The 15,521-nt window shown below is 49.5% G+C and overlaps 1 protein-coding gene across 4 annotated transcripts in view; it reads right to left on the bottom strand.

Moving 5' to 3' along the window:
* SLC43A2 (solute carrier family 43 member 2) overlaps positions 1–15,521 on the bottom strand; it is a 37,721-nt gene that overhangs the window by 3,360 nt on the left and 18,840 nt on the right. For all 4 annotated transcript variants that reach the window (XM_047832172.1, XM_047832170.1, XM_047832171.1 and 1 more), the window contains exons 6-12: positions 9,778–9,870; positions 8,323–8,456; positions 8,037–8,239; positions 7,453–7,599; positions 4,201–4,339; positions 2,772–2,901; positions 650–723 (exon numbers count right to left, since the gene is read on the bottom strand). In XM_047832172.1, the coding sequence (XP_047688128.1) occupies positions 650–723; positions 2,772–2,901; positions 4,201–4,339; positions 7,453–7,599; positions 8,037–8,239; positions 8,323–8,456; positions 9,778–9,870 (920 nt within the window). The remainder of the gene's footprint in view (positions 1–649; positions 724–2,771; positions 2,902–4,200; positions 4,340–7,452; positions 7,600–8,036; positions 8,240–8,322; positions 8,457–9,777; positions 9,871–15,521) is intronic.

Below are 15,521 nucleotides of genomic sequence, written 5' to 3'. Positions count from 1 at the left end.
TATGGGGCTCAAACTCAGAACCTCAAGACCAAGAATCACATCCTCTACTGACTGAGCCAGCCAGGCGCCCCCATGGAGTTCCATTTTTGAGCCAAGCCCCAGCCCAAGGGGGAAAAACAACTGTGGTTCCTTCTGGATGTGTGGCCTCTTGGAAAAGGAGGCAGGTTTCATTTTAGCCAAGGCCCAAAAAGGCCAGTGGCAGAACCAGGCCCTTTGAGACTCTGGGTGAGAATAGTCTGACACATTGTGGGCTCAGTTATCCATGTCATTGCCCCTGTGGAAGGCCCTGTAGTTCTGGGCAGCCAGAACCCTCCCCTGTCCTTCCCGTGAGCAACCAGGGGCAGTCCCGGGGCTCAGCTGAGCGGCCATCCCCGAGGCATAACAAGCTACACGGGAGCACTGACCCTGGCGGGGGAACTGACTTCGTGTTAGATGCCAAGGCTTGTGGGCACCCAACTGTCGGCCCGCTGACCCACCTCCCGCCAGGTGTGACCTTCCCTTGACACACCCAACAGAAGCCCTGGTACCCATCCCCTGGCACAAGAAGATGGCAGGCTGGCCCCCTCCAGGACCTCGGTCCTCCCACGAACCTCCCTCAGGTCATTCCCTTACTGTCGGCCCCAGGCCACCCCCGGCAACCAGCACTTACACGGCGGCATACAGGCCCCCGACGGCAGAGTGGATGAATCCTCGCACAATCGTGTGCAGGATGAAGGAGAGGATCTGAGAGAGGGAGAGCAGAGTGTGAGCAGAGAAACGCGAGGGTCCCCACAGTCCTTGGGGTCCTGAGCAATGGCAGCACTGGCAACTGGTGTTGGCTCACACCAGCTCTCCAAGGGCCAATGCCCGAGTTGTCAGGGATTTTGTGAGCCAGCTATGAGACAGTCACTACGAAAAATTAAATTCGTAAAGACTTAGAATTAAACAAATTATATAAAAACAGAGGTAACGGATACTCAGAATTCACCATTTCTTAATTATTTTGCTATTATCTGTGCTCTGGGGGTTTCTACGTTTATAGTCTAGTACGGCGGGAGTACCGTACGATGGCGTGTCACTGTGAATCTCTTTTCAACTGCACATTTGGGGACGTCATATCAGTTGAAATCAGCCATGGTGAAAGCATTTACACCAAGGAAATTGGCAAACACCGAGTCAGGGCTCCTCCTGCCTCCACCCAGAGTCAGCAGTTATAGATGTACTGACACAGCACTAAATAGGAGGTCATTAATCATGATTTGATCTCCTGCCTTTGCTGACCTGAGGATGGTGCCCAGAGGTCTCTGTGCCTGGTCACTCAGGTCCTAACGGCTGATAGCTTTCCTTCTCCCTACCCGAAAGTTCAGCTTCTTAAAAAGGCCACAGCTGGCCGGCTTGGCAAGCTCCAAGAAGCATTTGTAGATAATTCCTCAGGAGCAAGAGAGCTGTGTCCATTTTGCCACAGCCGCTGGGACCCTTTATTCGCCCTTTGCACACGGCCCTGCCATCCTGCTTAGCAGCCAGGACCTGTTCCCAGGAATGTGGGCGGCAGAGGGGGCAGGGGCTGCTCTCTGCAGTGTTGCAAGAGGGCTGTGCCCAACTATGCTTGCTCACACATCCTTGTGCAGGTTCCCCCTTTCCACTTCAAGTGTCTTGTTGCCTTTTCATAACTTTTCTTTCAACAAGAACTAAATAAAACAAAAAGCAGAAGACTGTCCCTAGTGAGCACTGCCCCTTCATTAGACAAGGTGGTCAAGGCAAGGATCTATCGACCAGCCTTGTAAGAGGGGACAGCCACCAGGAAGCTGGGAGGGCACCAGGAATACAAAGACACTCTCACTGGGAACTGGAACAAGCCTCCAGTGGTTTACTCTGGTCTCACACAGAATGTCGGCACATGCACATGATAGTACCCATGGGTGGTGCACAGCTGGGTGTTCAATGTACTTCAACACATGGCCACTTGCAAAAAAAAAAAAAAAAAAAAAAAAAAAAAAAGAGAGAGAGAGACTCTGGCTTTCCTTCTGGACCTGGCCCAAGATACTATCTGGACTTGAGCTAACCCATGTGGAAGCAATGCCATTATTCAGGTCCCTTCAAAGTTCATAAACTTGGGGATTTAAAAAATCGTCATAATAAAAATAAACAAACTTGGAGATTGGCACTAGAACACTTTCATGGACGTAAGGGTAGAGCTGGGCAGGTGACAAAATCTACTTTGCTTGCAATGTCTGCCAAAAGTCAGCTTTCAAAAGCAACAGAAATCTTGTGAAAAGGAATTAAACTTTTGAACTCTCATGCCCAGTGATCATCACAGTCTTTCCCAACTCTCTACAACACAGATACCCCGTAGGCATTCTTGTACCAGAGTAGATGGTCCCACCAATGCCACAGATTAGCCAGACCTCTCTGGACCTCAGGTTTCAACTGTGTGAGCAAAAGCAAAACAAGGAGCCATACAACTACCCCACATAGTTCTGGGGGACGGTATGGTGGTGGTATTCACTGCATGCAAGATGCTCAAAAGGCCATGAAGAAGGATAGGCCTTCATAGAGAAGAGTCTTCTGTGAAAGGGAATCCCAGTTTCATTTAGAGCTCACCCCCTGCATTAAGCACAGAACCTGGCAAGTAAGAAGCCCTTGGTAAATAACAGCGGGCTGGTTGGTTGTTGGTTGCAATAAATGAATGAAAAGTCACCATGGTCTTTGTTGATGGCTTCCATGACACATCACGTCCCTTCTAGTCTCACTGTCCCACATCCCGCCCGACCTCTCCTTCTCCCCGTACCCACCTGCAGAGGCAGGTTGGGAATGAGACAGGTCACCCCAAAGCCCACAAGCAGCACATTTGTGAAGGCGAAGGCCCGCATGGCGTTGGTGACTTTCTGGATCTGCCGGTCTCGCTTCTTCTTCTTCTCGCCCCTGTGGAGACAGAGCACACACCGGAGCTGGGAGCTCCCTGAAGGAGGATGGGCTCTCCCAGGAAGTCACAGCTTACAGACGATGCAAGGCTCGGAGACCACCCGAGCACATCTGAGGGACTGTCAGGGCGAGACCACCCCTAGGGACGCCCCCATTGCGCCCTCTGGACTGAGTGCTGGGTGTGAACCGCAGTGGAGAGGTTGGATGCAAGGTCATTAACACACTGCGCTGCCTCAGTGAAGACTGACGGGGAGGCAAGCAGCAGAGCACACCCAAGTCAGGATGTGGCGAAGCCCCGCTTCACCGCGGACTCCAACTTCACCCAGATCCCGCAGGGAGCTGATGATAAGCCAGATAATAAGTCAAACAAGGGAGGGAGTGGATTTCCCCTTTGGGGGCAGGAAGGGGTGAAGGAGAAACAAATATGCAGTAGATGGAACCAGATGGCTTTAGGACCTGACCTAGATAACGGAGCATTCTCTGTAGCTATTTCCTTGTGAATTCACTATTAGGGATCCCAGTGCCACTGCCCACACAGATAACCCACGGACAACTGTAGGACATGCAACAATGAATGCCAAGTGCTGGAGACCCGGGGAGTCTCAGACCCACCACTTCCTCACTATGTGACCCCAGGCAAGCTACTCAAAGTCCTAACTTCAGTTCCCGCATTTGAAAAATGGGTTCAACACTAGTACGCGCCTCATCCAGGTGCTGGGAGGCTTGACTGAGATACTGTGCATCAAGTGTTTGGCATGGGGCCCAGAGCAATAAACAGTGGCTTATTATATTAAGGTGGAGTCATGAAGACAGCATTTAACTCACCCTCTGATCTTGGAGCCCAACCTTTACGAATGCGGGGCTCCTGTACCTTGTTTCATGCTGACAATTATGAACAGATCTAGCAGTTCTGCGGTTATAGCAGCCTACTACTCCCACCGAGTGGAGTGAGCCTCGCAGGCAAGCAGGACTTTACCACGGTTTACCACTGTGCTATTCCTGAGTGGGTCCTCAGACACCCAGTGTCTGCACACAGACCTTCCTCCGGTTTCTCCCATTCTTCCATCAAGCCCAGTGCTTTTCCAAACTTTCGGGTACCAAAGGATCTCCATAACGAAGTGATACACTCAAATCTGTGCTGAGCTAAGTGAGAGAGTGTCGGAAAGCCCTTACGAATAGCTTTGGGCATGACCCCCTCTTGCCTCTCCCACTGACTTCAAAACCTAGGCCACCCACCCGGTTCCTGCCTAGCAGCTGACTCTGGGGCCAGGAGCTACGGGACAGGCCCTGTCTACGCACTGGTTGGCGTCTTTCTCCTCAGGTTCCTCAGAGGCATCTTCACACTCCTTCAGCCTCCAGTCCATGATGTAGCCAATGACAGGGGCTGTCAGCAGGCAAAGCAGCTGGAGCACACCGAAGATGGAGGTGTAGAGGCCAACTGGGGAGGAAAATGGGCTGCGTCGTGGGGGGCCCCTAGCAGAAGCCTGAGGCAGGTGCTGGGAGAGCCTGAGACCCCACAGGCCCTTCCGGGGTCTTCCACAGACCACCCCCCACCACCCCTCACCGTGGGCCTTGAGGGGAGCCCAGAGACTTTGAACTCCAGAATCAAAGGTGGAGCAAGGGGCAGGCACCCTGTTCTCTTCTCCAAATCGTCTGCTTATTTCCAAGAAACAGCTAATGAAATCCAGTATGTCACAACGACATCCCCCAGAAGCTCCAGGAAGCGTCTATGACTCGGGAACCACAAAATTACCAATGCCTGGGACTGAGGCTTTGTGTACGACTAGTCATTAGTTTTCTGCCTCTAGAAATATACCAGGAAGGCACCACTCACAGGGGCTCTGACGTAAGGGCTCTAGTCTTCAAAGAGCCTTAAAATTATGATGCGATTTTTTTTTCAGGCAAATAGAAGCTGAGGGTTGACTGCCCCTCCCCCGCCCACAGTTCTGGCCAAGAGGGATGTTTCTTGGTCAGAGACTGGCTGGAGGGGATGTTGCAGTGTTCTTCGACAATCCCCCTGGCTTACCGGTAGCCATCACTGCATCAGGAAAGCAAAAGTAAAAAAGCAGAAAGGAGAGAGGTTAGCAGCAGAGATCTCAATGGTTATTATAGGGAGATGGGGCGTGGTAGCAGGCCAGCTCTGGGCCCAGCACACACATGCCATTTCCCACCAAGACCAGACTCTTAGAGCATCCAGGGGACGCCCAGCTTGAGTCAGGCTTCTGGGAGTGCAGGCGGGTGAGGCCCAGCACGGGCATCTGTTGATGGTTTCCGGTCTGCTGTGGCCTCAGTCACGTGCAGCCGGAGCCTCGTCACAGGCAGGCTGGTGAATCAGGCCTGCGGTGCTTGCCGAGGACCAGGAGAGGGAAGTGGCATGGGTGCCGAAGACCCGGCCAACCAGGGCCCCTCATGCACCCTGCCCTGTCATACTCTGTCACACCTCCTACTGCTCTCCAAGGGAAGGAGAGGTCAAAGAATCCGTCCCGACCCCCAGCCAAACACTGACACCATGGGTCTCCCTCCGACAGCCAGAGATGGTCCCTTCTATTCCACCAGCTCCCTGAGCCTGAGCAGCCCCTCTGGGGACAGCCGGGGCTGTGGGGGTCGGGAACAACAGCTCACAGGAGCAGAGTGGGGAAAACCGGTGTCCCGTCAGCTGCAGATTGGATTTCCTGGCCCAACTTCCTCTACTTCTTAAAGCTGACTTTTTGAATGTGGGAAACAGTTGGGAAAAAAAAATCCTCTTGAGCAGCAAAAGATTTCTTAGAGAACTGGAGTGAAAGTCCACGACTCAGCAGCAGGGAGATTTGCCTTCTAAGAGCCAGTGGGCCCTCACTTCACTTCTTGGGCCCTGAGTTTATAACAGAGGGTGTTTAGACACGATAGATCAGCTTTCCCCAAAGTGTGGTCCACAGATTTTAATGAGCGTTATACCATAACAATGTTCCTGTGGTGGAAGTTTGGGGAAAAATCATTGGACAAAACAAAGTTAAATAGGTTATGTTTTCCTATAGGGCTCTCTTAGGGCCTTTACTGTGTCAGCGTCCATTATGAAATTTTGCAAGGGCACATGGTAACTTCGCCACAGGACATCCATTTTCACAGTGGAACCAGTGTTGTCCAGGTCCCTTTGTCATCTTTCCCTTTTGTTAAAGCTGTTTTTTTACTTATTTTTGAGAGAGAGAGAGTGAGAGAGAGACAGAGGCAGAGTGTGAGCAGGGAAGGGGCAGAGAGGGAGACAACAGAATCCAAAGCAGGCTCCAGGCTCTGAGCTGTCAGCACAGAGCCCGACACGGGGCTCGAACTCATGAACTGTGAGATCATGACCTGAGCCGAAGTCGGACGCTCAACCGACTGAGCCACCCAGGCACCCCTCTCTTTTTTTAAGTTTATTTATTTATTTTAAGAGAGAGAGAGGGAGAGCGCAAGAGTGCACATGTACATGGGGTAGGGGAAGAGAGAGACAGGAAGGAGAGAGAGAATTCCAGGCAGGCTGCTCACTGACTCATCCCCTTTAAAAACTGTATTTCAGGGGCACCTGGGTGGCTCAGTCAGTTGAGCGTCCGACTCCTGTTTGTGGCTCAGCTCATAATCCCACGGTCGTGGGATGGAGCCCCTCATCGGGAGATGGGCATGCATCCTCCTTATGATTCTCTCTCTCCCTCTCCCTCTGCCCTTCCCCCACTTGTGCAGACGAGCTCTCAAAAAATTCAAAAAAATAAAAATAAAACACACCAAAAAACCTATATTTGATTCCTTGTAATCCCTAGTGTAACTACCCCTGGGGAAAACCAACTAAACCAACAAACAGTTGCACACCAGTGAGAATGCCAATAAAAAGGATTTACCGACTGTGTTTGTCCAGCTTAGGGATGACTAAAGCTGACTCAGCTCAGGCCCTGAGGAAGTACTGATTTTCTTTGTAGAATCAAAACCTCTAATCAGCTGAAGACCTTCTGTGCTGTTTTAGAAAAGTGGTGTGTGCGTTATCAGCTCTGTTTACCGAACTTGACAAGCCTGGACTGGATCACACGCACAAGGAAGCCGCCGCCCAGCCTTGCCTCCCAGTTCTGGGCGCAGACCCTGAGTACCCAGCGGTGTGGGCCACCCCTGCCCCTTCGCACAGAGCCTCTCCACGGCCTCGCCTGCGGTTTCCCAGGGCAGGGAGACCCTTGGCAACGGGGCTGACTGCCTGTCTTTCAACAAGTTCTCAGGTGGAGTACTCCATTCCCCACAGTGTTTTCATTCACAAACAGGCTTGCCAATGGCCCCGAGGCAATGAAAAACATACGCCCCACACCCTAAACACATGTAATTATTTTAGTCCCCCTCCCCCGCCTCTAAACCGGGAAATTCTAATGGCAACGGGAGAGAACAGTGGGGGCCGGCTGGGGTGAAATGGCTCTCATCAGCAGTGAATCCTTCGGAGCCTGCCATTTTCCAGACTAGTATCTTCCAGGCGGTGGGCTTAACCTCAGGCGGGTAGGAAGGAGCACGGATCGCGGGGTGCCCTCTTGTGGGGAAGTGCATCGAGGTCGGGGGGCCACCTACCTACATCCTGATCACCGCTGACCAGGAACTTGAGGATATTGTTCATGGCGCCCATGTAGAAGATGAGCCGTAGCTGTGTGATGCACATGGTGACCAGGCTGAGCAGCAGGATGGGGCTGAACACGCTGTGCATGAAGGAGGGGGCCGCTGCGGGGAGAAGACCAGGGGTGCTCAGGAGAACCGACGCCCCTACCCGCCCCGCCCCCGGCCCACAGCCTACCCACCGTCCAGGGGAAGCCTGATTTGCTGACCAGATCACCCTATGCTGGATGCAGGGATGGGCCTGGGGGAGGTTAAATGTGTGGGTGCTGGACTTGGGTCACCCAGGTGTGTGAAGTGAGTTGGAAGAATCCCTTCCCCATTCTGGGCCTCAGTGTGCTCGTCTGTCAGCCCGGGTGCAGGGTGCCGCCTGCCCTCTGGGGATCAAGTGGGAATTAAGTGAGATGGCACCCACGAAGCCCTCAGTTGCTGCTGGCCCCGGTGAAGGGGTTTCCGGGATGGGTTGGCCGAGGTGCGGGTTTGGGTGCAGACGGCCCCGCCGACGTCCTAGGCAGGCCCTGAAGGTGAGGTCATGAGGTGGGTACCTGCGGTGTCTGGCTGGCACTTCACCTCCAGGTCAATGGTGGACAGGCACAGCTTATGGCCCTCCTGCAGTGCCGCTTGCTCCTTGCTGCTCCTCATGGAGCTGCCCACGCTAAGGCGGCGCCCCACCGTGGTCACTTGCTTGTAGAACTGCTTCCCTGTGATCTTGTGGTCAAAGCCCAGCCAGCTGAACTTGATCTTCACCCTGGAGGCCACAGGAGAGTGTCCATCGGTGCTGCCCGGGACCCTGGCCAGGGCGGGGGTGGGGCAGACGGCACATCCACTTACGAGTAGTCCATGTCCTCCGGCCCTGGGAAAGGCTCCAGGGGCCAGTTCAAGAAGCAGTTGAGGAAAACCAATCCGGAGCAGCCGGCCCAGACCACGAGGATGATGATGAAGGAGGCACCAAAGTCGTAGATGACCTGACAGGCACAATGGGGTAGGTGCAGGGCCAGGGGGCAGAGTTAGCAGAGGGAAGCCACGGCAGGTGGTGGGCATCTGTCAGCCCTGCTCTTCCTGTGCTGAGCTGCATAAGGAGGCACGTCGTTAACCCCCTGTGCCTCCAACTTGGACCACATGTCACCTCCCTGGAGAGGCCTTCCCTGACTGCTTCCGTCACTGTCACCTCACAAGTTCACAGTGAACAGCCCTGGCTGAGATTACTGACTTCTTGATTACTTTCCTAGTCCGTTACTAGTCCAGCTCCTTGAGAACGGGAACCTGCTAGCCCTGTTTACGGATGTGCCTTGAAGGGTGCACGTGGCAGGTGCCCCAGACACCCAACGAGCAGATGGATGTCTCACTTTGCTCCTCTCTGAAATGGGCATAACACTGTCCTGTAGCCTCAAGGAGCTGCAGGTGTGATCCCCAGAGTGCTCAGTACAGGGCCTGGCAGGTGGGAAGCCTGCTGAGCAAGCATATTAGTCGTTGTTGTCACTGTTACCATTTATTTCCAGCACAAGAGTCGCCAGCATCCTGGCAGACAGCTGCCCAGCTCCCCAGGGAGGGGACCAGTGGTTAGACAGCAAGAAGAGGTGGAGGAGGAACTTGTAGACTTCTCCACACTCCGGAAGGGTGAGAACGCCTAGGAGGCCACAGCATGGCTGGCTCCACACCCTCCAGGTACCTTGATTCCCCCGAGGCCAGCCCGCGTCTATGACTCCTCCTCCTAATCCATGGCCTCCCCGCCATGTATCGCAGGAAAGGGGTTTCGATTTGGTGCTGAGACCACAGGTGGGACAAGCCCCTTTCGAAGACGTGGCAGGGGCAACAGTATTTGGAGCGGGTGCCGGGGCTGACAGACTGTGAGGTGTTTGCTTCCTCCTGACCCTGCGTGACTTCCACGGGTTCAGAATCCTGCCTGGGAGGGAAACAGCTGAACCAACTTAGCCAAGAGCAGCGCTCTGGCTAATGAGGAGTAACAGCCCAACAACAACAGACCTGGGGGTGGGGTGACCTGGGACAAACTCACCCATCCCTCTTCTCTACCCCAGCCCAGAAATGCAAAGGCGGCCTGCGGTAACACCCTGTGTGATATGCTTGAATTTTCCGTCTCCCATGGCTCAGTGGTTTTCTTTTCTTACTCTTGTGGTGGCCAGGTGCATCCTCCCAGGTGTGGGTGGTGGGGAGGGGCGAACCCCAGAACCCACAATTACTTCCCTCTTCAGAGGAGGCTGAGAGAGCCTTGGGAGAGGGCTCTGCTCAGACATTAGGACAAGAGGGTGAGGCTGGTCACACCCTCACCTTGATTCCTGGGAAGGTGACTGCTGAGGAGGCATAGGATCCAATCATCAAGGCAATAAACGTGGACCGAAGGTCACCGAACATGTTGGGTAGCTGAAAGACAAGAAGCAAGGGAGACCTGCTGAGGGAATGGGCAGCGGACTGGTGGGGGAGGCGTGGGGGAAGGAATCAAGGTATCCTCAGGTTCCATTTCTTATCAGCTCTCCTTCCTGTGTCATTGAGGGGGTGGTGTGGGGAGTGGGTAATTACGGCTTTTCATCTGGGACTTAGTTTGATAAGGGGAGGGGAGATTAATGCAGAACTCGGAGACCGGGTCAGACTCTGAGCTGTTGGACTTCCTGGCTGGTGAGTGTCCCTCCTCTTTGCTCATGCCAGGAGCCTCTGCGTCTTTGCAGGGTTTCATTGAGATGCCAGCGAGCAAAGTCGGGAGCCTCAGGCATCCCTCAAAGGGAGCAAGCCTGTTAAAAATAAGAATCTATTTGGGGATGAGAGTGTCACTGTATACATAAAAATATCAGTGTCCCAGAAGGACCAGATGTCAGCAAAAGCTGCTTTTGGTTCTAAGACAGTAGGCTTCTGGAAGGTGCCAATCTGAATTCTACAGTTCCTCAGGGCTGACAGGGGAGCCAGCCTAGTCTGGGATTCCTGCTTCTGGTTTCTAAGTGCAAGGAGAGCCCTCCCTCTCCATCTCACATTTTACCCCAGTGATGGGCATCGGAGGAGACCGATGGCAAGAAAGACTCATTCTCTTGTCCCAGCGAGGTCGCTCACACACCTCCTATCAGCTCATTCTGGGCCTACCGCCACAACTTCAAAGCTCAGACCCACCCAGCCCGCGATTCTACACAAATCCAGGCACAGTAAATGTGACAACACAGTCACAGAGGCAAACAGACCTAGGGCAAAGTACATCCTCCCAAACAGCCAGTTTGTATCTCCTCTCCCTTGCCTCCAAAGAGACGGAACTGCCATGCTGTGAAGCTCTCCCGTCCCACATCCACAGTGTCCAGAGCATTGAGATCACTCTCTGTGTAGCTATCCAACCTGCTTCACTGAATTCAGGCTGTTCATATGGACCTAATCTATGACCCCCTCTCCCATTTGTCCGGAATCACATTGGGGTTTTCTTAAACACGGAACACTGCTGCCTGGGAGCCAATCCATTGTTGCTGAGTGCAGGCAGTTTGAACTGGCCTTTCCTGCTCCTCATCATTTCTGCCTGTTTTGCCCACAATTAAAAATGAGGAAGGGACATCACCAAAATTAAAAGCTTTTGTGCTTCACAGGGCACCAGCAAGGGGCTCCTGGGTGGCTCAGCTGGTTGAGCACACGACTTCGGCTCAGGTCATGATCTCACGGTTTGTGAGTTCGGGCCCTGCGTTGGGCTCTGTGCCGACAGCTCAGAGCCTGGAGCCTGCTTCGGATGCTGTGTCTCCCTCTCTCTCTGCCCGTCCCCTGCTTGCACTCTGTGTCTCTCTCTCAAAAATAAATAAACATTAAAAATTTTTTAAAAAAGGCACCACGAAGAAAGGGAAAAGACAATGCACAAAAGAGAGAAAACGTCTGCAAATCATACATCTGATAAGGGACATGTGTCTATACACTATGTATATATAAAAGACTCCTAAAATTCAATAATAAAAAAATAACCTATTTTTTAAATGGGCAAAAGATCTGAACAGACATTTCTCCAAAGAAGATCTACAAATGGCCAATAAGCATATGAAAATCCACTCAGTATTATTAATCTTAGGGAAATGCAGGTTGAAACCACAATGAGATATCGCTTCATGCCCCCTAGGGTGGCTATAATAAAAAATCAAATAATGACAAATGTTGATGATATATATAGGAAATCAGAACCCTGATCCACTGCTAGTGGAAATATCAGATGGTACACAGCCACTTTGGATAAGTCTGGCAGTTCCTCAAACAGTTCAACACAGAGTTACCATATGACTTAGAAACTTCACTCCTAGGTATATACCAAAAGAAATGAAAACAAATGGACTCACAAAATTGTGGCAGCATTCAAAAAAAAAAAAAAAAATTGGGAGGCACTTGAGTGGCTCAGTCAGTTAAGTGTCCGACTTCGGCTCAGGTCATGATCTTGCAGTCCGTGAGTCCGAGCCCCGTGTCGGGCTCTGTGCTGACACAGCTCAGAGCCTGGAGCCTGCTTTGGATTCTGTGTCCCCCTCCCCTCTCCCCCTCCCCCACTCGTGCTCTGTCTCACTCTGTCTTTCAAAAACAAATAAATGTTAAAAAAAAAAAAATTGTGGCAGCATTCTTCACAATAACAAAGAAGGGCAAACAAGGCCAATGTCCATCAGTAGATGAATGGGTAAACAAAATGTGGTCTATTTATGCAATGGAACGTTATTGAGCCACAAGAAGAAATCAAGTACTGATACCTACTACAACATGGATGAACCCTGAGAATATTATGATAGATGAAAAAAACAAGTTACAAAAGACCACATATCGTATAACTCCATTTATACGAAATGTCTAGAATGGGCAGATCCATAGAGACAAAAAATAGATTAGTGGTTGCCCAGGGCTGGGGTAGAGGAAGCTGGGAGTGCATAGGGAGGAAATGCCAATGGGTACAGGGTTTCTATTTGGGGTGATATAATTGATTACAGTGATGGCTGCACAACTCTGAATGTACTAAAAACACTCAATTGTATACTTCAGGTGAATTGTATGGTATGTAAATTTGTCTCAACATCACTGTTAAAAAATACATGAGTAAGATACATAAGATGATTTGGGGTCCCAGGATTAAAAAGGAAAATGAATAAATCTATAGTGTATGGCCAGTAAGCCATTCTATGGCATAGGGCCAGGGTGGCCATCTAGGCTCCCCTAAGAATTCCAAGCACACAAAGAGCTCTTCTTCCAGCCCTGACATAGAGTGGACCCTCTGTCCACTCAGGCTTCTCAGATAGGATCAAAGGGGGATAGAGAGCATATTGAAATTCCCCCCAGCAGGAAACAGAGGCAATGTGAATGCTCACGTGTGCCCGGGAACACCTAGGTGACTACTAAAGGTGCCTAATCTTACTCTTTGCACACCTGCTTCCCAGGTATGCTGCGGTTCAGAGGACATGCCTCTGTTCCTGAGCTCACATATTCGGGCTGCTCTGTGCTGGCTCACCCAGCAAGGCAACCTTGCAGCGGAGGCATTTCTGGGGTCATATCCGCCCCAGGGAGAATCCAAAGATTTGTTCTGCTTATGTGGAAGGAAGGAACTGTTCCAACCTGGGATGCCACTCCAGCCATGGGAAATAAAGGAAGAAAGGGATCAAAGAGGCCTTGGAACCGAACCAGAAGAGCGCATGGAGGCCAAGCGCCCGGTACAGGAAAGGCTACTTGGTACAAAGTCAAGCCAGAAAAACACTCTTGTTGCCTGTAGTCACCTTGAAGCACAAAAAGGTATCTCCCAACTTTTCAACAGGGCTGGGAATACTCTTAAAAAGGAGACAGCTTGCTAGCTAGCCTTTTTCCTTCTTAAGCTCAAGTTTGCCTTAATCCTAACCTAGGCTAGAGGCCAACAGAACAATGGACTCGGGCTAGCATACAACCCTGGCCTGATCTTCTGGAGTCTTCTCCCCAGAAAAGATTCAGGAAGAACAGGAAGCTGAGAAAGAGGACTGACTTCCCATCTGCCCATGGATGAGGCCCTTGCCCTCATACCGAGACAAGGACGGTGGCTTTTTAGCTGCCCAACTTCTCCCTGCCTAGAACACTGTTAGTGACACCAAGAAAATTTGCCCCAACGTGTTATTTTGGTCAGTAGGGCGATACCTAGGGGGAGTATAGCCTCAGGTCAAACCGTACTACACAGTGTTCTCACCAACACCTATATCCTTTATTTTAAATTAGGGTTATTTTTTTCTGATTACAAAAGTAATGTATGTTCATTGTAAAACATTTGGAACAAAGTATACATAAAGAAAGAATAGAATAAAAATCCCCCTGATATACCCATTAACTATTTTTTATATATTTCCCATTAACCTTTGTCTTATAAATAACTGTAGCTTTTAAACAAAACTGGGATCATATGCTACATGTCGTTCTACAATTTTTCCCTTTTACTTGATATAGTATGTTTTCTTACTTTTTAAATTTATTTAAGATTTTTAATTTTATTATTATTATTTTTTTAACTTTTAAGTAATCTCTACACCCAACATGGGGCTCGAACTCACAACTCTTGAGATCAAAAATTGCATGCTCCACTGACTGAGCCAGCCAGGCACCCCTATAAACGCTTTCTAACTTAGTATTCACCTTCAACATAATTTGTAATGACTGTCTGGTATTTCCTTATCTGGATGGTCTATAATTTATGCAACCACTTCTCTGATGTTGGAATTCAAGTCCTTTTTAATTAACATTCTTAAAGATAAGCCTATGTGCACATAGCTATTATTCCCTTAAGGTAAATTCCCAAAAGTAGAATCATTAGGCAAAAGGGAATACACATTCTTAAGTTTTTGTGATATCCTGTGCCAAACTGCCCTCCAGAAAGTTACACCAATTGGTAACTCCCACCAGGAGTACAGTAGAGTGTCTATTTCACTGTATCCACTCTGGCATTTCGTGTTATTTTTAATATTTGCCACTTTACCAACATCCTTGTTTTAAAATCCATTTCTTTGTGTATATGGATGAAGTGAATGAGTAATATTTGCTTCAAAATAGCCTGGATGGTGGGTAGAGACAGGAACAAAGCAAGGCTGGTTGTGAGCTGATAATTGTTGAAGTTCAAGATGGGCACATGGGATCATTATACTTTTCTAATACCATGTATATATTTAAATTTTTCCATGACTAAAAAACGAAATTAAAAAATTTACATTTATTGATTACTAATGACTTTCAACATTTTCTATAATTTTTAAAATCAGCCATTTATATTCCTCACTTGTCCTTTTCTCCTATGAGGATGTTAATCTTTTTATATTGATTTCGTATAGGCTCTTTATATATTAAAGACAGTTACGGTTTGCCCATAGAGTGCAGGTATATTTTCCTAGTTTGTCATTTAACTTCTTAGTTACTTTACCTTCTTCTTAGTTCATGGTGTTCTTTTGATCAACAGAAGTATTTAAATAGGTAGTCAAAGTGTGTGTCAGCTTTTAGGGCCTACGTAGCATTTCTGTCAGATGAAATCTCTCTGAAAAGAACATCAAGGGTGACCTTGACCAATGAACCCCAAAGTACAAACATCCTGACAATGTCAATGTGTGGTCACAAAAGAATAGCAAGCACAGGAGAAAAGAGGGTTTCCCTAAGGACGCTAATTATTTTTTAAATGTTAATACTAATTGTGTTTTTCCTTTAAGCTACTTCCTTCCCTTCCTCCTAAAGCTGTCATGCCTGCCAGGAGATTTTCCCCATTTGCCATGCCCAGAAGCAGCTTGATTAGATGATTTTTCTTATTATTAAGTAATAATATATAATAATATGGCCTAATTATATTAGTATAATAGCATATAATAATAAGACAATAGCATTATCATAATAATAGCAACGATTTTTAATACCTACTGTAGGTATTATCTTAAAAACCCTCAAAACAACCTTCCAAGGTAGGTTCCAAGGGTCACTTTTCACACTCCCTTATCGGGTATAAAACTCTAGGATTAGAAAAGTCGAGGGACACCCTCAAACCGGTAAGGGTCAAATTTGGGATTCAAAGCAGGTCAAGCTTCCGTGCATAGCCACTGGAC

The sequence above is a fragment of the Prionailurus viverrinus genome, chromosome E1 (genome assembly GCF_022837055.1).
Source record: "Prionailurus viverrinus isolate Anna chromosome E1, UM_Priviv_1.0, whole genome shotgun sequence".
Lineage (NCBI taxonomy): Eukaryota > Metazoa > Chordata > Mammalia > Carnivora > Felidae > Prionailurus > Prionailurus viverrinus.
Note: the sequence above shows the minus strand (reverse complement) of the source record. Positions and strands in the feature narration are given on the sequence as shown.